General features: G+C 49.3%; 1 protein-coding gene across 25 annotated transcripts in view; it reads right to left on the reverse strand.

Annotated features, from left to right (window-relative positions):
* Positions 1 to 21818, reverse strand: part of CAMK2G (calcium/calmodulin dependent protein kinase II gamma) — a 279494-nt gene that overhangs the window by 55054 nt on the left and 202622 nt on the right. For 14 of the 25 annotated variants that reach the window (XM_060236689.1, XM_060236680.1, XM_060236671.1 and 11 more), the window contains exons 10-14: positions 20063 to 20185; positions 19632 to 19715; positions 19175 to 19217; positions 8887 to 8955; positions 3840 to 3880 (exon numbers count right to left, since the gene is read on the reverse strand). In XM_060236689.1, coding sequence (XP_060092672.1) covers positions 3840 to 3880; positions 8887 to 8955; positions 19175 to 19217; positions 19632 to 19715; positions 20063 to 20185 — 360 coding nt within the window. The remainder of the gene's footprint in view (positions 1 to 3839; positions 3881 to 8886; positions 8956 to 19174; positions 19218 to 19631; positions 19716 to 20062; positions 20186 to 21818) is intronic. The other 11 variants (XM_060236691.1, XM_060236684.1, XM_060236677.1 and 8 more) reach the window with 1 other exon arrangement.

The following is a 21818-nucleotide window of genomic DNA, read 5'->3' on the forward strand; positions in this document are numbered from 1 at the left end:
GAGTACTGGACTTTGGCTGGGAAGGACCTGGGTTCAAATTTTTGCCCAGGCAACAGAGCTCACTGGGACAATCATCATCTCTTAGTCAAAGCTCCTCCACTCCCAGAAGGCTGTTGTAAGAACACACAGGCAGCACTCTTCAGATTGGTTTTTTGGGTGAGGGGGATGTTTTGTTGTTGTGTGGTGCATAAGATTTCTCTGGGTTTACCCTTGGCTTCGGAAGAAAACAAAGCATTATTGGGCAGGGCTCTATACTGGGCAGGCCTTGATTCAGGTATGCTAGCAAAAGTGCCTGCCCACCCTGCACTTTTGAGTGTTCTGTACGGCCGCTAGTGTGCCCTGGCTTCTGCCAAAAGTTTTCCCCAAAACTCTATTGTGACATTGGTTGGTTCTGTGGGGTTAACTTTGCACTACTGCCACACTGACACTGGGTTTTGATGCTGGACACTAGTAAATTGCACTGGTTCTGCTATCCTTGTAGAAATCCCCCCCTTTAGTTTATACTTCAGAGATTCTCAGGTTTGACCTAGTCCTGTTGGGTTTTGGCACTGCAACAGTGGCACTGGTTCTGCTGCTGGTCTTGTAAATACACACACCCCTGCCCCTTTACTATCTAGTTTCTGCTACAAAGATTCTCTGGAAGCTGGGCTTGTATTGCCCTATTATTTTTCTCCCATTGAAAACAACGGAGAATGGAGGCACTTTCTCTGGGTGCCCACAGAATTGGACCTCCTGGCCCAATCTTTTTGAAACTTGGGAGTGCTCCAGCAGCTGCATTGCAAATTTGGTGTCTTCACCTCAAACCTCCTCCCCCCAGGCCACTGAATATACCTTAGAAGATTTGCCATTATGGCCCCATAGGGTATAATAGAGCCGAATATATTCAGGATTCCCAAATATTTCCTGAATCTTGATTACAATACCAATATTGTAACAATATTGTAATAATACTCTGTACAATACTCTGCCCTGGTAAGACCTCACCTGGAGTATTGTGTTCAGTTTTGGGCACCACATTTTTAAGAAGGATGTAGACAAGCTGGAATGGGTCCAGAGGAGGGCGAGGGAGATGGTGAGGGGTCTGGAGATCAAGTCCTATGAGGAAAAGTTGAAGGAGCTGGGGATGTTTAGCCTGGAGAGGAGGTGGCTGAGAGGTGATAGGATCACCATCTTCAAGTCCTTGAAGGGCTGTCATCTAGAGGATGGTGTGGAATTGTTTTCTGTGGCCCCAGAAGGTAGGACCAGAACCAATGGGTTGAAATTAAATCAAAAGAGTTTCCGGCTCAACATGAGGAAGAACTTCCTGACCACTAGAGCAATTCCTCAGTGGAACAGGCTTCCTCGAGAGGTGGTGGGCTCTCCTTCCTTGGAGGTTTTTAAACAGAGGCTAGATGGCCATCTGACAGTGATGAAGATCCTGTGACTCTGGGGTAGGTATTTGAGGGTTTCCTGCATTATGCAGGGGGTTGGACTAGATTACCCTGGAGGTCCCTTCCAACTCTATGATTCTATGATTGGTATTTGGGAAAATAAATATATTCAAATTCAATATACCTGAATCTGGGAAAAAAATGATTTTTTCCCCCTTGCACACTCCTAGTTGTAACTCTGACTCAGACAACGTGAGTTTGCTGTTTTGTTCTTCTGACAATGCTTGTTCCTCAATAATTGTTTAAGCTGCCCAGTAAACACTTAGGAGAGAACAGAAAGAAGCTCCGTAAAAACCACTGCTTATGTCATCTGTGCTACTGCCTAAGATGAAGAAAGAAAATATACATAAAAGAAATGCTACAGCTAGTTAGGAGAACCAGGCAAGTAGGCTCAAGCGGTTTACCAGAACAGAGAAACCAAGTGGAATAACACCATGCACTGGCTGAACAACAGAAGTGCCAGAGAGGCACCAGATCAACTGCAGCCTTTCCTTATGGCAATTTACATGAATACACAAAGTTACTGTCTGCTGAGTCAGGCCTCTGGTCTACCAATGTCAATACTGTCTACTCTGACTGCTAACAGAGGCTGAGGTCATCTGCATCACCTGCCACCTGGACCTTTTGCATGCCAAGCAGATGCTCCATCACTCCGTGCACCCTTCCTTTCCCATCACTCTGGGGTTTTTTTTTATCAAATCAGTGATCAGGAAAAAGCGGATGCTGATTTGAAAATTGGCCTTCCAAAGGATGAAAACTTGCATTAAAATGAATTGTCCCAAGAGAATCTTGTTTGTGGAAAGCTAAGCATGAACTATACTGCCCTGCAGTCTAAAGCAAAACATCCTCAGGAAGAAGTGGAGAGCAGAAAAGTCAAGTGGTCCTGAAACCATCACAGAAAGTATGAATTCAGAGTTATAATTTTTGGTTTACGTGGAACACTGAGAAATGCTTACAGATTGATTGCTAGATAATAAAAGAATCCAAGATGTATGTATTTAGTGGCTGTCCTCAGCCAGAACTAGAAACACGTAGACAGGCCCGGCCCGAAAGCACATGGCACCCCAGGCAGTCTCAATGCCCCCCTCTGCGGCGCCTCCTCCCTCCCACCCACCCAATTTTTAATGCCCAGGGAACTGGCGGCAAAGTGCCGGCTCCCGAGGCTCTTTCAAGGCGCCCCCCCATCAGCTGATCAGCGGGAAAAGTCACAGGGAGGCCAGCACTCCTACGTTGGCCTTCTGGTGCTCTCTGGACCTTCAGCGCTGCGGCAGCGGCAAAAGGAAGGACCAACAAGCTGCTGAGAAAGCAGCTGCCACAGCTGCTGCTTCATCTCCACTTCCCTCCCCAGATCGTGTGGGTGGGTGGGAGGGGGACGCAGGCAGGCAACTAGGGATTTGCCTAGGGGGTGGGGCCGATTTTGCTGCTCCTGCCCTGCCAGCACCCTAGGCAAATGCCTAGTTTGCCTAGTGGGCAAGCCAGCCCTGCATGTAAAGATAGGGAAGCCTTGACTGCCTGGCTCTGGAAATCCTGACAGCTGTGCATCTGCCTACCCTGCCGAGTCTGCATCTCCACTGCTGTAATCCACAGACTCTCCTACTCAGCCTCCATGTACACCCGGAACTGCCTCTGACATTACACGGAATGGGAACTGGCTTGGTGCTCAGAGTTGGAGTTTGCAGGCATACTGAGGAGCCGCTGGATCCTTCCTGAGCAGTGACCTTCCAAATAGGAAAGTTCTCACGCAACTATCTTTCTCACCCAAAATACGGAATACATTTTTGCAAAATTTCCTTCATTTAGTTGAACAGTTTATTTTTCTGCCTCCTCATATATTTTTGGAAAATAGTAATGCGGGCACAGCAGAGGTTTCAGATGCCTCCAAACATGACCCTTCATACTGCGATCCCTACCTCATTGTCACAGGCTTCAACATCTTTCAGATGTTAACATTTATTTTTCCCCCCGATGGACATGGTGTGGATTCACAGGTAAGCCTGCTTTTCTATGGGCAATCCCCCTCCTCCCCCACAAGTGCCCAGCAGTAAAATGAACCCTCAGTATTTGGCTATGAAATGAGGAATTTCTGTTCTCAACAGCTGGACGAATGTGCCCCCTCCCTGCAGAATTCCAGAACACCTGCAGATATTGTGGCTATCACCCCAAATCCATCTAGGGAGCCCCACGAGAGCCTGCCTCCAAAGACTTAGGGGGCAAAAGAAAAGCCAACAAAGCGCTCAGACTCAGCAGCGGCATCCAGGAGGGGAGGGGGCACAGAGGGGCAAAGCAGGAGGTGTGCAGCGCTCTCCTTCCACAGAAATGCTCCATTCTGAGCCTGCAGGTGAGGACCCCAGTTCCTGTGGGACAGACCGGAAGTGGAAGTGTGTCCCGGCTCAAACGCAAAACACCTACCTTGACGCCATCAGACTTCTTGTTCAGTAAGCTTTTGGCAGCTGCAGAGAGAAAGAAGAGAGGAGAGTCAGCCTCACCGGGTGAACCTTTGCTCCCCGCCCCCCGCCCCAACACAGCCTCACAGGAGGGTTAGTCAGGAGTTTCCCTTAGAAATTAGGATGACGACAAAGGCCAAGCCAGATCCAATGAGGCTCCTGCTCGTTCAAAACAGCAAATGAGAGGAGAGGAATGGCCAGTGGGGCATTCACAATCTCACACGAGAACCATGCCTCTTCCAAAGACACTACTCAATTCCCGGGAGGGGGGGGGGAGGGGCATTTAGAACTCTGAGGATTTTGCCCTCTTCACTTCAATATTCAAAGCCAATAGTGAATATTGAAGGGATAATTTTTTAAAAATAACTGTCTTAAACCCTAAAAACTGAATCATCCCTTAAATGCAGCAGTTTAACACCATTTTCCCAGAAACCAGTGTATGGCATGGGAAAATCGTCAGCATTAGAACACATGATGCCCCATGTGTTTGATCACGTGACACTAGAACTCGGGTCAGCCACAAATGCATGCTGGATAGGCACAATGCAAATGACACATTTGACCTCCATGTTGGAGATTTACATCTGGACGCACTAATGACTTTGACAAATCTGCTAAGAACCCTGCTGGGATAACCATCAACAAACATTGGATGTGGTTTGTTGTGGGGGAGAGCAGGGCCTCTAAGTGCGGTAGTCCTGGCAGCAGCTCAGCGGGGGAGCCCAGAGACTGGGTGCAAGATCAAGAAGGTCAACAGAGTTTTGCCTTGTCCCCTTCTTCTGGGAAGAACAATCAAGTTGCAGACACACATACACACATGTACAAAATGCAGAGAGTGCTTTTCGGCATGTGTAACAAAGGGACACAGGAGAAGCCCGACTGCACACGAGACCAAATCCCCACATCTACAGACAAGCTTTGCCGGCAACGCTGTGCTTTGCAGCCAACAAACTGCCCAAATGGGCAAATGTATGCACAAAAAGAATTGTTGAACAAACTGCTTGTGGAGGCCTGTGTAGAATTCTAAGAAGTTGTTGAGGGACACAAGTTTCTTTTGCTAATGACCCCTCCTAATGATTCAGGACACACCTGCAGGAAGTTAACAAGGGAGAAGACCAGTGGAGGCAACAGGAAAACTTCATGGTCAGGACTCCAGAACAGACTACAGTTGCCAGGCACACAGAGGACACTATTCTTTAAACACCTAAACCCTGGGGTTGCTGTGAGAGCCAGTGAAGTATCCTTGTATTTAAAATTCTATGGAAGCCTACCCTGTCCTGGCAGCTAGAAGTCCTGCATCTCAAGCCAAAACACAAGTGTGTGCACAAATGGCAGCTTTTTTGCAGTGTAAGCACTCATCAGAGACAACAAACGGCCTTGTTCAATGGCTGGGACAACATATCCCCTCTTTCCTCAATGGGAAAAGGCAGTGGGAGAGTTTTCTTGGCCCTGTGACATCACTAGGCATTCAAAGCTGATTGGCTACATGACCCCAGGGCACCATCAGCTTCACCAATGGGCTGAGATCACACACTAAAGGACGGGGGGCGGGGAAGGGACTTCAAATGGGACTGAAAAGTGGCACAGAGTGGGGCTGTAAACAAGAATGATGAAAATCTGATAAACTAGTCAGACAAGATCCTTTCCAAAGTGAGTGTTGTACCCCTCACAAACTCAATTTTCACGTATAAATTCACTTTCGATGTGCTTACGTCACACCCTCACAGGACCAGCCCTAAACTGAGCAGGGCCTGTGCCTGCCAAGAGCACCATTTGAGATTCAAATGCAGAACTGTAGCCTGCCTCAAACAGGAGCACGCGTGCACAGGACCTCACCACCCCCTTCTCCCTGCAGGTCGTTGCAGAGGGCAGCCATGCTGGTGTGCCATCGAACAGGGGAGCTGTTGAAACCAGGAAGGGTTTCGGGGTGTCTGACAAAGGAAGTGTTGACACCTGAAACCTTCAGCCTCCAAAATCTTGTTGGTCTCTAAGGTTCTCCTGGATTTGAATCCAGCTGCTCTTCACAGACACACATGAAGCTGCCTTACACTGAATCAGTCCGTCAAGACAAGTCCTGTCTACTCAGACCAGCAGCTCTCTGGGGTATGAAGTGGAAGTCTTTCACATCACCTGTGGGGATCAAGCCTGAGACCTTCTGCTCTGTCACTGAGTCCTGGTAGCTGCTGATGGCTTTCTAAAACAGTAATTAGCAAGCCCCTTTTTAAGTGCCTCCTACACTCACAGTTACAGGATAGAAAAATGTGGGGTGGGGCGAGGAGGTTCTGCTTCTGTGCACATGTGCAAAGAAATAATTTAAAAGGTTTGGGATAAGGATCCACCTTCCCTTGCAAAACTGCAACTGTCCAGTCTCCAGACCCCCTTCTCCTGCCCCCAAAGTCCTGCTGGCATTATGTCTCCCGAGAGCCCCTGGGCGATCAGCCAGTCTGGGCTCCTGGGATACAACAGCAGGTGCTCCAGGAAGGCCTTGTGGGATTCCAGTGAGGGGTCAGCTGCTCCTCTCCTCACTGTCCCAACCTGACCCTTGGAATTCCCTTGGCAGGACACACCCAGCACCCCAGATGCAGACAGAGCAAGGGCCGGGCTCAGACATGGCAGGGCAGGAAGAAAGCAGAGGCTCCAACAGTGTCCCTGTCCCAACCCTGAAAGGACTGTTTTATGAAAGAAAGTGAGATTTCCACATACACCCCCACGTTGTCAACATCTCATCAAAAACAGATGAAGGGCAGAAATTTCTGTGGGAGTCTCCACTCTGGTCTACGTCCCACCAATCAGGACTAGCCATGCACCCATCACAAATCCCTTCCTTGTGGGTGCAGGCTGGGATCCAGCAATGTGCAAGCAGAAACATAAACAGAATTTGCGCAGTCCCACTTGCACCAAGATCTTGGGCAGTCATACCAATATATTACAGTGCACAGCGATTGGTTGCACAAGATTTTTGAAAAGCAAGTGAGGATACAATAACTTGGACTCAGTGTAAAGAGCTACCATGGTCTTTGTCCTGCATTTCCACTTGCACTAGAGCTCTGGTGCACGTGGAACTCCAGCGGCCTGCACCCACTGAAATCTGCTCGCACCCTGGCCTTACGGAGTGATCCACACAGCTGCTCACCCAGGGTGAGGGAATGGAATGCTCATGCAGCCTAACATGGTTTGGGAAAGATTTCCAGGAAATTTAACTTGCAACACAACAACAAACAACAGGGGACAAGCAACCCAAGGCAACAGAAAGATGCACATTTCCCCAACGCTTTGACCCCCACGTGTCGGCTGCCACATTGCAGAGAGAGATGCAGGAGTGGGGACTCCCTATATTGAAGCACCACATACAGCCACAAGACTTGCTGGGAAATGACTTAGAAGATACACACACAAGGCACAAGATACATCACAAGAGAACAGCAAGAAAAACTCCAGGAAAGCCGCCGATGGCCATGCCCCTTCATAGGTTAAGAAATGGTTTGGCACTCGTGATCTGCAGACTCCCCGGACACGGGGCACAGTTCTGATCCCTCCCAGCCCAAAGACCCCTAAGACAAAACCCTGCTTTGAAAAGTTTGCCAACCTTAAAACACAAACACTACCAAAATGCTTACTCACAACATCTGGCACACACAATTTGCAGGCTATATATTTTGAAGGCTCCAATGAAGTTTTTTTTAACTCAATTTTTTTTAAACTTGACGTGTTTGAAAAACATAGCCACAATGGGAGGTGAGAGCCCCGATTTTTCCTTCTGAAGCCTGGGTCTGTGTCACATCTAAGAGGGTCTGAATCCAGCTTTTGAGTACTACAAGCTAGCAACCTCCAGATACTCTGATCGTTAAAGATGGCTAAAGTTTTATGCCAGCAGGTGAGACATTCACACGTATCATGACATTCAGAGTGTGCCTGCTGGTGGCCACTTAGAGGGAAGGGCACGAACCAGGAAAATGGAAGTTCACCCTCGTTTGTAGGATCTCACAAACCACAAACCTTCTCATTTACCAAACCAGTTCGTTTCATGAGTTTCGCTATGCAATAGAACAGGGTTTCCCAAACTTTCCCCCCCTGTGGCCCGGTTCTTTCCCCGTGATCCAGGTGGAGGACGATCAGGGAGCAATACAGACACTGTGCACTGGCCAGGAGCTTTCCCCGTCCTCTCTGCGCTCCAGTGCGCAGCCCATGTGCTGTTCTCAAGTGGCAGAGATCTTCCATGGCAACCAAAGGTGGTGCTTGACAAATACACCCCAGATGGTGGCAGTCCTGGAGGGTAGGGAGCATGCCCTGTTTCAAGGTGTCCATCAATGGGAGATCACCTCTAACCTGCCCTGCAATTCTCTTCCAGCATCCATAACTGCACCCCCTTCAGGCAGTGAATCAAACAGATTACTCACTCAGAAGCACACATTTAGCAATTGCAGAATTTGGGCTTTTATGTTGCAGAATTCTAGACACAGGTAGATGCTACTGGAAACAACCAACCCAAGTTTCTCCTGCCCTTCCTCAACACCAGACTGTGCAGTAAGCCAATTCCTTTAACAGGACAGGACACTTCAATGGAACTGGTCACTGCGTGATAGAATTTCTAACCTTAGCTGGTCTGGAAACGTGCAGGCACCCTGATGTCTGCTTCATTCCAAGACATCCAGACCCAAAACAGCTGTATTCCCCTCCCAAATTCCCACAAAAAAGCAGGCATGGGCATTCCACACACTACACCAATTCCCCGTCGCCAAACGTTATTTGCCAATCCACCCCAGGACTGCATTTAAACACCCCGACATGCATGTTTGGTTAGTAGGCTCAAAATCCATGTAAGAATGGGTCTTGGTTAGATGGACAACTTGGTGCATGCCCCTTTCTCAGCCAGCAAGCAGGGACGGCATCTCACTCAGTGCACAAACACTTTGTCATGCTGCCTTGTTTCTTGGGGGGTGGGGTGGGGGTGGGATGGGCAGGTAGGTGTTTCCAGGCTCAGGCACTCAGGAGATATGACTCATGCCACATACCTTGCTCAGCCAGGCCGGCAGCAGCACTCATGGTGGCCGAAGCAGGGGCGGAGCTCTGCCTGCCGCCAACTGATTGGACACAATCATTCAGTGGGAGGAGCCGTAATAAAGCAAGAGAGGCCCAACAGCAACGAGAGAGCAAGGTGCAAGTCAATTAGTTTTCAAAGAAAAGTGGGGAGAGGGGAAGCACAATATTCACAAGAAGAGAGAAGCAATTTATTCCCCTTAATAACACCTGAAGGCAGCCTAGAGCATCCAATGTCAGGAAGGGTGTTCCAAAAGGTGCAGACAGGGCTGGAAATGACCTTTAGGAGAGGACTTGAGGACAGAGTTCTAGGTCAGCAAAGCTCAAGAAACGGCTTTTCCCACAACAACAAGAAGGTGGTTTTGTGCCATTTGTGGTTCCAGAGGCAGCACTGCGGGCCTTGGGGATGAAGGGAACAAAGAGAAGGGAAGCCTCTGACAAACACCACTGAATCTCTCCGTGGAGTCACCGAAAAAAGCAACCGGCCAGCGATGGGGGTCTCTTTTGCTGCTGAATGCCAAGGAGCTGGTTAGAGGGAAGAAGTCTGGACAGAGGTTATCAGTGTTCTTTGAACAAGAAGCACAAAGTTTTGGAGGGAAGCCAGTATTGTGTAGCAGGGTCTGGGTGATCTAGATTTGAATCCTAATTCTGCCGTAGAAGCCTGCTGGGCGACCTTGGGCCAGTCACACACCCCTACCGTACCACTACCTTGCAGGGTGGTTGTTGGAAGAAAGGAGGAAGAAACAACAGTGTTGTTAGTTGCTCTCGATCCCCAATCTGCCATGGACGTTTTTGGGGTGACCTTGGGCCAGACACACACCTGCTCAGCCTGACCTACCTCCCAGGGTTGTCGTAAGGGTAAAATGGAGGAGAGGGGAATAACAGAAGCAATTCTGGGTCCCCCCTGCGGGAGAAAGGCAGGGCACAAATAAACTAACTGACTACCTAAGGCAGGTGTCACATTCCAGAGCAGTGGTGGCTGCTCCAGAAGTGCCCTCTTTGTTCCCAGGCAGAAGCTGGCTCGACTCAGTTCTGATTGGATGCTCCCTTCATGTCACTGGAAGGTCTCCTCCTCAATCCTGGGGCTTATTTTGCACTTGCAGGTTTTTTGGTTTGTTTTTTTTACAAAGCTCACAAGAGATAAAACAGTTTGGCATTCCACTCATAGGGCATTTCTCGCCCCAGCATTATTTAGTTCAATGCTTTGCTCTTTTTTTAATGCAACAATAAAAACAAAAGTACAGTATTCAATTGCACAGCAACAAGAAAAAATAAGGAAAAGGGAAGATTTCCTAAGAGGACAGATTCGCTTTGATGTGTGCCAAGTAGTTACACAGAAAGAAAATAAATCTTACGGGGCAGATCCCAGGGGGATCAGTGATGGTGCTTTCCTCCACTTCAAGGAGCCTTTCCTTATTGGCCTCATTGATACTGCAGAGCTAACATGTTAAGGTTGCAAGAAAATTATCCCTGGAAAGATTCAGCTTCCATGTACAGAGTTCTGATGCTAAATGACGTTCTTCCCTTCTGAAAAATACACAGCTAATCCCTGCGCTGCCAAATCCAGCTATGCTAGATTTTGTGGGGGTCAAGTGAACAGAAGCTGTTTGGATTTGTAGCAGCGCGGGATTTGTCACTTAGCCAGTTCTAGTTCTCCTTTGCAATCCATCTGGCAGACCCCAACCAGAAAGGATGCAACGTGACCAAAATCCACTGTTATTCATATATTTTAAAATACTAGCCGGATGTAAACAGGCATATTTATCCAATGTACAAGCCAACTTCACAGGACAAGATATCCTTCATTTCTACAATTGGCCCAGGCTAGCCTGATCTTGTCGGATCCGGGACACAGTGTGGCGTTGGCCCTCATTAATATTTAGAAGGGAGACCAACAAGGAATACCAGGGTCGGGATGCAAGGGCAAACCACCTCTGAACATCTCTTGCCTCGAAAACCTGAGTCTGGGGACTGTGGCTTGATAGCCCTTCCCTTCCCCCACACCTGTCTTTCTGATTCTGCTTCATCAGTCCCAGTAGTCGTGTAGAGGAGTTAAATCCCTTGCAAGTTGCCTTCCACCAACTGCAGGTTTCTCAGTCCAATCCAAGCCTTGCATTTAATTAATTAATTGGATTTGTGTCCCACCCTTCCTGCAAGAAGGCTCAGGGTGGGTTCCATCACAAAGTACTACATTACAATCACATTTACAGATTTTAAAACATCTGGAATGTTCAGAACAGCTAATCAATGCCTCCACAGATACAACCAATGAGGTCCCAGGTGGCCACCGGGGAGGCCTGAAAGCAAGGAGACACCCCCCCCCCCCACCTCAACAGCTCTGTTTAAAGTTTACCAATAACCTGCCTCTATAGAGGAACTATCAGGTCGAGACCCATTTTTGGCCATCACAAACAGCCAGAACAACAACATTTCTGCAGCCTAGCTCTGCTCATGTTGCCCAAGATGAAAACTACACAGGATCTCCCAGCCTCCCCCTTCCACATCTGGGCAAAGTACAGATTCTGATATAACTGTCCTGTTTACCAATTGCTTTAACTACACTGCTCATTTAGCCCACCAACCCTGAGCAATGCCACACTAGATACAGTAACAAAAAATCAGTAACTTAAATAACCAACAAGTCACTTGTTGAGACAGTTTGGTGTAGTGGTTATGGACAGCAGACTCTAATCTGGAGAACCGGGTTCGATTCCCCCTTCTCCTCCTCTATATGCAGCCCTTGGGTCAGTCACAAGTTATGTCAGAGCTCTCTCAGCCCCACCTGCCTCACAGGGTGTCTCTTGTGGGAAGAGGAAGGGAGGGCAATTGTAAGCCACTCTGAGTGAATGGTGGGATATAAATCTAACTCCTGCATCTTACTGCACTTGAAGCCATTTAGATTTAATTGTGGGCAAAAAAAAAATTAGCTACTGCTGACATACCTCCTGAATCCACACCTGCCAAAAGTTTCTTAACCTTATCTGACCTTAGCAACCCCTCATTACCACAAAAAAGGGACATGCTCCACTAATCCCTAATGCCGCAAAAGGTGCCACATTCCAGTAAAGAACCTGTTTTCCAAGAACACAGGAAACCCTTATGATGGGTAACCATACCTAATGACCGCTAGATGGCGCTAGGAGTTCAGAAGACAGACCAAATCAAGGTTTGGAGAAGCTTCAAAGGGAAACAACTAGAGGATGGTAGTGCCTGCCTTCAGAAAGAAGGGATTTCCCAAAATAAGATGACAAAAAAGTAATTAAAATAACTGTAAAAAAGGATAGGCAAGAGGACACCCCAAGGATGTGCATTTTGTTAGCCCTGGATTTTAAAAGTTGTTTACTAATTCAGTGCAGAATCCACTGGATCCCAGAGTTGGTCGCAGAAATAAAAAGTGTCGGGAGGATTTAATGAGCATATTTGGCTGCAAAGGGGGAGGGGTGGAATTAAAAAAAAAACTGTTTACCTTTTGCAGGGTAGCAATAGAACAGCAGCTCAGACACCAGAAAACACAAATACAGCTTTGCTGCTGCCACCCTATATGCCAATTTCAGTTTCCCTTTCAAGTGCCAATAGGGCGTAGAAATGGCCCCCATGCTGTGAGGTCTGTATACCGTCATCACAAGAAAGAAGAAGGGGACATGAGATGCCACCGGAGTTTAAAGAAGTAGAAGATGGATAAAACTTTGCTTTCAGTTTTGAAGGATTAATCTGACCCTCAAGCCATCCAGGATGGACAAGTTCTGGAAGATGGCAAACATGCGACTCACCACCAATAAAAGCCCCCCTTTATCTTCAGGGATAAGGAAAGGCACCGTGTGAACTCAGCAACACTCCAAGGGACAGTAAGTGGATGCCAGTCCCTGGGGCACTGTGCTCCATGGGTGAAAGACATTCTTCCTGGTATGCAGGTGGTTGGCATCTACCCTGTGGAGACCTCTGAAGTGCTCTAAGTCAGTCCTCAACAAAACTTCCCTTTCCCAGGGATGGGAAACTGAGGCAGGTAGTGTGAAACTGAGGCAGCCTTGAGGGGTCCATTCCAGCTCATCTCCGGCAATGCCAGGGTGGCATGGGGCTGTCCCCTCCCTTACTATTGCTCACCCCAATACAGCAAGCTGAGTGATGCACATATTGGGGGGGGGGGGCAGGATCACAAGCACCCTCAGACTTGCACCCCAGCACATGGCCACCATGTAGCCTGCAGTGTGTGTGTGAGAAGTGATGAGATATTTTAACCATGAATGGAGGAGCAGAAGACTGAGGTGGCCCCCAATTGGCTGGTCAGTACATCTTGTTCTTCTTATGATGGGAGCCAGTTTGGTGTAGAGATTAAGTGTGTGGACTCTTATCTGAGAGAACCGGGTTTGATTTCCCACTCCTCCACTTGCAGCTGCTGGAATGGGCCTGGGTCAACCACAGCTCTCATAGGAGTTGTCCTTGAAAGGGCAGCTTCTGGGAGAGTCCTCTCAGTTCCACCAATCTCATAGGGTGTCTGTTGTGGGGGGGGGGGGGGAAGATATAGGAGATTGTGAGCCACTCTGAGACTGTGATTTAGAGAGAAGGGCGGGGTATTAATCTGCAGTCTTCTTCTTGCAACACAGGGAGGAGCCAAACTCAACTCTGTGAAACTCCGCTTTCATATTTCATGTCCCTGACAGATCATTTCCTGCCATTTCTCTTGGCAAGAAATAAGAATTCCAGAGCAGCCTCTTCAAGGCTTCATCCCTGGGTGGCTGTCAGCACTGACTGAGGGGTGGGTGGGTGGGTGCTGCGGTATTTTTGATTTGTTATTTCTAACTAAAAAAGCTGCCAGTACTTATTTTTCTCCTGCATTGTTCTAGTATGCTTGCAAATCCTGAGCGTTCCTTCAATGGCCGCAGGTGTTGCCAAAGAGCTCCTCGGCAAGAGAGACGTCCTGCTTCTAGGATGGGATCTTGGCTGCTGCTGGTGCTCCGCAGCATTTCACTCAGAGCTCCCCAGGGAGAGAGCTTTGTTTGAGACCTAGAAACATATGACAGGAGTGCTCGTCCCTCTTCAATGTCACATACTCAGTGCCTTTGAGAATCTACTTTGGATGCTGGAGTGGATCTCCTAGCACAAGGGAAGGGGTATTTCAGCCACAAAATCCTCTCCATTGCATGTGTGGAGAAACGCCATTTTAGTCAGTGGTGGTGCTTCATTTGGCAGGGGTCAGTAAATCCCTCAGCCGGCGTTGTAGCCTTCCCCTCACTCCCCCCCTCCCTTCCAGAGCCAAACCAACAACGCTAGGGGGGAAATCTCCTAGAGAGGCAGGAAGTGCTGTTGTTCCTTGCATGTGTTAGGCAGGAAGAGAAGCCAGATTTGAACTGGGGCTCGAGCGAGCATGTGGTGAGCAATGGAGGCTCCTGCCGGGGAGGCCCCCAGGCAGGCGGACTAAGTAAGTAATTCACAAGACAGGGCAAGTTTAGATCAGGGCCAGCAGGATGCATTTATAATCAACTTTTCTTTGTTATGCTGTGTGCTGTGCTGTGCTAATTTTGTAGATGCAACTGTTTTTGTTTTGTTTTTCTTTTCCTATCTGTTTCTCTTTTTAAATAAATATATTTTTACTGTTTAAATGCTGGCAGTCAATCTCTGTACCACATAGATCCCCAGACCGCTTTAGACCACGCTGTTTTTAGGAAGGGGGCCCCAGGGAAGGGGGAAGGCATGCAGGTAGATAAGGTGCCAATCCTCCAGGGGTGCCCCAAAGAAGTGCTGAGGTCTCTGTGAAACCCAAGTACAGGGTGGCAGAGGACCTGGAGGCCTAGCCTCACAGCTGGAGAGGGGGATTGGGAGTCCTGTTCCTCTCAATCTGAACCCTGGGACTGAGCAGGTGGTGGCAGCGAGCCCAAGGGGCAGGAGGAGAAATAGCTCCCTCCAGGAGTTGGCGACTCCATAGGGAGCTGACGGGACCGGGTCTGAAGGCAGAATCGGGCCGGTTCCGCCACAGCATGCAATCATTCCTCTCTGCCCAACTGGGAAAAGTGTTTCCCTCTGCCATTGTATGGGAAGAAGAGGCAGCTAAGAGGGTTTTGTGGCTGAAATATTTCCCCTCATCTGGACAAAAAACAGGGGTGGCAACTCTCTCCCCACCCCTCCAAGAGCTCTGGCTTCCAGATCCCCAAACAAAGGTCATCCCGGAAATCCTTTGAGAACTTACACTCTTAATAGTTATGCCCCAGGAAGGAAAAGATCCTGAAAGGTTAGTATTTCAGGAGTGGGAGCTGTCCCCCGCCCCCCCAGACTTCCCAACTCTAGGCTTACAGTTCAGACAGGGTTGCCAGCAGACCCTCCTCCCCCCGCCCCCAGCTCAAGCGCTCCTCCTGGGGAAGAGCAAGATGATGAGCATTTCATTCTCTGCCCCGCCCCCCCCCCCCCCCGCCCATCTGGAAAGCAACTTCTTCCTGGTCACTCTGATCTGGTGGGATTTGTTCATTCATTCATTCACTCACTCACTCACTCAGTCATCCACTCACTCCCCCACCCATCTATCCACCCACCCACTCACACACCCGGCTCAGCTACAAAGTGTACTTGGTGCTCTTGGACCAGTTCCTTACTATGCCTGACGTAACCCGACAGGGCTGTTGTGAGGATATCAGAGGTGCAGAACTGAATACTGGGATGAAAACACATTTAACATTCCACCCACCCCACTTCCTCCTGGGATGAGAAGGTTGTCTTCTCTACTGAATCCCCCAACTCACATTTTGGGCATAAAAACGTACAGAAAGGTTAACAGGAGCAGCACAGAAATGGTCAAGGGCATTTAAGTCCTACTAAAGACATTCGAAGAACGCTGTTTACTAGGCAACACAAAACAGCTCCGGTGTGTGAATGGCCTCAAGTTTTAAGACTTACTATCAAAGCATGCAAAGAGCTCAGAGAGACTGGTGCATACCCAACTGTCTCCTGATGCTACAAGCAAATGAACATATGAAGCTGCCTTCTACTGAATCAGACCCCCCCATAGTCCATCAAAGTCAGTCTTGTCTACTCAGACTGGCAGCAGCTCTCCAGGGTCTCAAGCTGAGGTTTTTCACACCTATTTGCCTGGACCCTTTTTAGTTGGAGATGCCGGGGATTGAACCTGGGACCTTCTGCTTACCAAGCAGATGCTCTACCACTGAGCCACTGTCCCTCCCCTAATAATAATTGCTGCTGTGCTGCTGCTTTCTCCTTGGGTTCTTAGTTGTCCAACCTGCACATCAGAGGATTTTACAATCAACACTCTGGTTCCAGTTCACAGGGTTCATTCCTTAAAAGATGGAGCTTAAAATACGTTGGCAGAGCCCCACCAACAGAAGTCTAGTTCCCCAGGAGTTCAGATGCAGGCAGTTCTAGTTATACTGGTAATTTGCTCTGCCTGATGAATTCCACACACACAGAGATCCCACATCTGAATACCGGAGGCTTCTCTCAGATCAGATCCTTCCTTCTACATCCAGGACAGGAAGATTTCCAAGCGGGGCCCAATCTGGATGTTGCTGTCTGTAGAGGGGAGTTAGGTGGCTTCCTCTGATCTTACCGCCCCCCCCCCCCATACCCACCCATGATTGGAAGCCAACAGCTTTAGTGTACACACAATCCAGAGGCCTTATGAAATTCCCCAGAACTCAGGACAACACAGGTATCTTCTCTGTCAGATGTCTTCTTCTGTGTACAAACATGAGACCTGATGCCAATTCCACTGTAAGCTTAGGCAAGATCAGGAAAAACATCACCCAAAACATGGCATCCATCACGTGCATCGTTTCAGCAAGGATAACCCTACAGAGTTAGAAGGCATCTCCAGGCCACAAGGAATCCTGCTCCCCCCTCTAGACTCAGAAACAGGTGCAAAAATCAAATGTGGAGAAGGACAAGAAAAGGAAGGTTGATACACAGGGAGGAAAATACACTTCTATGATGAAGCTGATATGCACCGCACCTTTGAGGCGCTTGACTTAGGTGCCGCAATACTGCTAAAACACTTGAGATTAATCTTTATTTAGGAAAGGCAACATTTAGCCAGAGTGCCCTTAAGAAGCACATTGCCAGCTCTACAAACAGACATTCTCAAGGAAATTCTTAGCATGTTTCCCCCCTAATTAAAGATTGGTACAGGTATAAAAGCCAACTGGGACAAGATCATGCCAAACCGCCCAGAAAGAAACTGTACAACTGTGCTAAGTGCCCCCATTGAAATGGGGCCAGGAAAAGTTTTTCCTCTTTGTTTGTAGTCCCCACATGTACTCCCTCTAAGCTGTGGAGGCTTGTAAGCAAAAATCCTACTTCATGAGCTCCTGGCATTAAAGTTGCAAACAAGCAATTTGGCTGCTGCATCAATTCGTTGGCTCTGGGGCCCTCCTTCCTGAGCCAAGACAAAAATGTGCAAACCAGAGGCTGAAAAACGGTGAGTTAGCTCACACTAACTCAGCTTAGAGAGAACACTGGCCCCCACCCTCACCAACTTCACCTACAAATAACGGTTAAGAGCCGGGAGAATATTTGACAAGAGAGAAGGAACAGATTCCACTTTCCCCTCTGACCTAAGAACCACCACATTTGGTCAACCCAAGTGAAGTTCCAGCATCGGAAGATCAGAAAGGACATGACCCAGGGCCTTCTCAGGGCTCAAAAGCAACAGAACCTCAGGTGAGGGAGGGGTGCTTACAAGAGGGAATATCTGGGGAAGAAACAGATGCAAATCTCATAACAACAGATGGATACAACCCATTGTGGAGAAAAGGAATTTGCCTCACCTGCAAAACACTCATTCACAGAAGGGATAGGGTGGGGACAGCTGCCTCTGGGATGGCACTTCCTCTGGGCTACGGGCCCAGTCAAAGTGCTCGGGCACTAAAGGAAATGGGGTTTTGCAGATGCTCGGAGTGGAGTTCTCTCCCCAAACAAACATGGTTTCCTGTTTTTGTTTCTTCTTCTCTGACCCTTCCTGCAGGTCCAAGGGGACTAAGGAACAAGGTTCTGCACAGGAACGAGGAAAAGTAGGGCACCATACAGGACTCCCTTCTCACTCCAACAGCTGGGGCAGATGTGCTTGGAGGGGGTGCTGACCCCAATGCAAAGGGGAAACACCTTCTCTGCTCCACCCTCTCCAATGGCTGCCTCCCTTGGGCTCTTTCTTCTGAGAAAATCACACACACACACTGAAACACCCAAACTGCTTAACCTGAATTCAGTGATGGTATATTCAGGTGGGCAGCCATGTGGGTCTGAGAACAAAGTTTGAGTCCAGTCAGGCACCTTTAAGAGCCACAAAGTTTAATTCTGGAGATAAGCTATCGCGTGGATATACACAAAAATTTCCCACTAGCCTTAAGCCACTCTCATGCTTCTCTTCTCCGCGGGGCTTCTGTTGGATTTCACACTATCTGCTGTGGGGTTGCAACTTGCTTCACCTTTTTCACGTGGCAAACAGAAATTGGTTTTTAGAGGATCTTGTCTGCCACGTGAAAAAGACAAAGCTAGTTGCAGTCCCGGGGCAGATAGTGTGAAATCCGATGGAAGCCCCATTGAGAAGAGGAGCATGAGAGCAGCATAAGGCTAGTGGGAAATCAGTCTTGGTCTTCAAGGTGCCCCTAGGCTCAGCCTTTCTTCTTAACAGCTTCTGCCTGCAAAATTGGCTGGCTATTCTGAAGCCCCAGCAGAGAGCAGCTGCCAGGAGGCTTCCAGAAGCCTACTGGTAAGCAGCCTGGTTCTTGTGCAGGGCCACAGTTCGCCCCAGCTCAAGCCTCCACAACACCTAAATGCAGGAGCTCATCACAGAGCCTCAAAGGATGCCGAAGCAGCCGGCTCAGAGACGCCGCCAATGGGACTGCCACGCCCTCGAGAGTCACACAGAAAACTACCTCAACCAAGTCTCCTACATAATCCCTCTTGGACCGATTTCCCACTAGCCTTACCCCACTCTCAGTCTCCTCTGTCGGATTTCGCACAAGATGACCCGGGGCTGCAACCAGCTTCGCTTCTTTTGTGCAGCAAACAGAAACCGGTTTTTAGAGGATCTTGCTTGCTGCATGAAAGAGGCAGAGTGAGTTGCAGCCCTGGGGCAGCTTGTCCGAAATCCGATGGAAGCCCCTCTGAGAAGAGCAGAGTGAGAGTGAGCAGAGTCTTGGGTTTTTCTTGAGGTGGTGTGAAGGTGTTCTATGGACTTCCTGATAACATTTTCTGGCAGTGACTGAACTCAAACATCCAAGTGTAGGAGGAGGACAGAAGCAGGAAAGAAGAGCGAACACTCACCTGAGAAATTCCGAGACACCAGCATGGTCGTGAGGATTGCGCCCTGAAAGAGGCAGAAAAGGGGGGAATGGGGGACTGAACAGCAGGTCTCCACCAGTAGACAGGATAGCTGCACAGGGCACCGATCCAACCATGCATCAGTGCTTACAGGGGCCTCTAACACACTTTGGCACACGTTCACTAGCTTGTATCAGTAGTCACAAAACGAGTGCTTTTCGCCATGACACAAATGGAGCCTGCTGCCCACTGATTCCTTCTCCTGTTTTGCCCGGTTGCAGGGCAGGGCAAAGGCCCAGGACATCCCAGCACCCGTCCTGATGCCACCCCAACTAGAGACAGCTGGCAGTGAGAGGGGCATCAAGTGTGTGCCCAGATCCTTGTGGTCATCACCACCACCCTCCAGAACCGTGGCAGCACCAGCCTATCTGTACATCCTGCCCCCCATCTGCAAACTCACCTTGAGCTTCCTTCTGGCATTGAACTTTCTCAAGCATTCCACAGTCTCTTGCCTGTGCATCATAGAAGCCACAGTGGATCGTTGCTGGGGAAAGAGAGAGCAGGGTTAAAACCCCCCACATACAGATGTGGGAAATTTTTTTAAAAGAAGGCCCCCGAAAAGTGGAGCCTTACTTGATTGTCTTCCAAGGGAACATTTTCAGCATGAAAGAGGAGCCTTCTGGGCCCCAAGGGGTTGCTTGAGGGGGGACCCATTTCCTGCCCCAGATTTACATGAGCAAAGCCTTTGTCTAGAGCGCCCCCCTTCCCAAACTGCTGGGAACCCTGCCTCCCTCCCCAATTCTGGCAGAGCCCATAACCTGCAGGCTAATACAGCGGACCTCTGAAGTGCATTTCCTGTGAAGGGCGGAGTGTCAGAAGGGGGCGACTTACACAGACCCATGGGTGCTTCAGAGCCTGGTCAGCGGTGATGCGCTTGGCTGGGTTGATGGTCAGCATCTGGTTGATCAAGTTCTTTGCTTCGGGAGTCACAGTGTCCCACTCGGGAGAAGGAAACTAGGAGGGGCAGAGAAAACAGGGCAGGTGCGGAACCAGACGGCTTCTTCCACCCTGCTCTCCTTCATCTGAACACTGCAGCCCACGGCAAGCCCATACTTCTGCCCCACACGCAAGCAAGAGGCCTTGCAGTGACCCCAGCCAGGCCAATGCGCAGAGATGCTTGCACTCTCTCTCCCAGACCGGAGAAACATACACTACCTAACTCTAGCCTCACTGTCCCGTCGACCCGACAGCTAAAAATAAATAAAACCCCTTCACCACGCTTTTTGCCATAGCATATTGTTGGAACTCTCTTTCTGGGACAGTGATGCTCTGTATTCTTGGTGCTTGGGAGGGGCAACAGTGGGAGGGCTTCTGGTGTCCTGGCCCCACTAGTGGACCTCCTGATGGTGCCTGGGTTTTTTGGCCACTGTGTGACACAGAGTGTTGGACTGGATGGGTCATTGGTCTGATCCAACATGGCTTCTCTTATGTTCTTACCAGACCTTTTACTTGGTCCTACCAGCACCTTAAAAAAAATGCAGCTTCCTTAAGCCAGAAAAGGGGGGGAGGGGGATTCTCATAAAAATAAGGCAATCATGCTCTGCCTTTTCCCGGGTCAAAATTTGGCCCACCCCACTGCTAAAGCCACCATGTCATGACACAGATGGGGCGGGGGGGGGGGATCACCACTCTGGAATTAGGGTCCCTTGGGAAGGCCCAAGCCCTTCAGATTATTCCTTGCTTTGGCCAAGAAAATAGGCACATAGATCAGGCAGAGTAACAAAGAACAACAAAAAGGCTTATTTTAAACTGGAAAATCAATGAAGGGCGAAGGAACAGATAAGGTGCTTCAAAACTATATAGCAATGTGGGTGAAGGCAAGTCAACATAAAGCGACTAGACTGAACTGTCCCTCGTCAGTTAGGCCCAGGCAGGCCTCGGCCTGCTCCTTCTCTCCCTCAGAGGGTCTTCCTCCCACACAGCAGCCCTCCTGCCTGCCAGACCTCTCAGGAGGTCTCGTGAGAGAGCTTTAAACCATTCTCCTCAGAGCCTACTTGGACACCGATTGGCTGAAATCAGTGCTGAGAATTCTGGGGATTGTAGGCTGCCTCTCCCTACTGCGACAGAGGCCTCACAGGCTCCCCAGGCCCACTAGGCCTCAGTCCCTACTGCGACACAGGCCTCACAGGCTCCTCAGGCCCACTAGGCCTCTACTGCGACACAGGTCTCATAGGCTCCCTAGGCCTCAGTCCCCACTGTGACAGTCCCTACAACACAGGCCTCACAGGCTCCCCAGGCCCACTAGGCCTCAGTCCCTACTGCGACACAGGCCTCACAGGTTCCTCAGGCCCACTAGGCCTCTACTGTGACACAGGTCTCATAGGCTCCCTAGGTCCACTAGACATTGCTCTCACAGCACAGTACAGATCATGACAGTCAGTCTTGAAGCAGGCAATGGCAGGAACAGAGACTGGAGGGGTGGGGGTGTGGGATGACAGCTGACTTGTCCCAATTTTTCACTCTGTTCAACCTGCATCTCTTTCTAGGGAAGGCAGCGACTCCCCACATATTCCTTTTTCATCCAGCTGCTCTTTTGTCTAGTAAAACTATATAGCAATGTGGGTGAAGGCACATCAACAACCTTAGG

This window comes from Heteronotia binoei, chromosome 4 (genome assembly GCF_032191835.1).
Source record: "Heteronotia binoei isolate CCM8104 ecotype False Entrance Well chromosome 4, APGP_CSIRO_Hbin_v1, whole genome shotgun sequence".
NCBI lineage: Eukaryota > Metazoa > Chordata > Lepidosauria > Squamata > Gekkonidae > Heteronotia > Heteronotia binoei.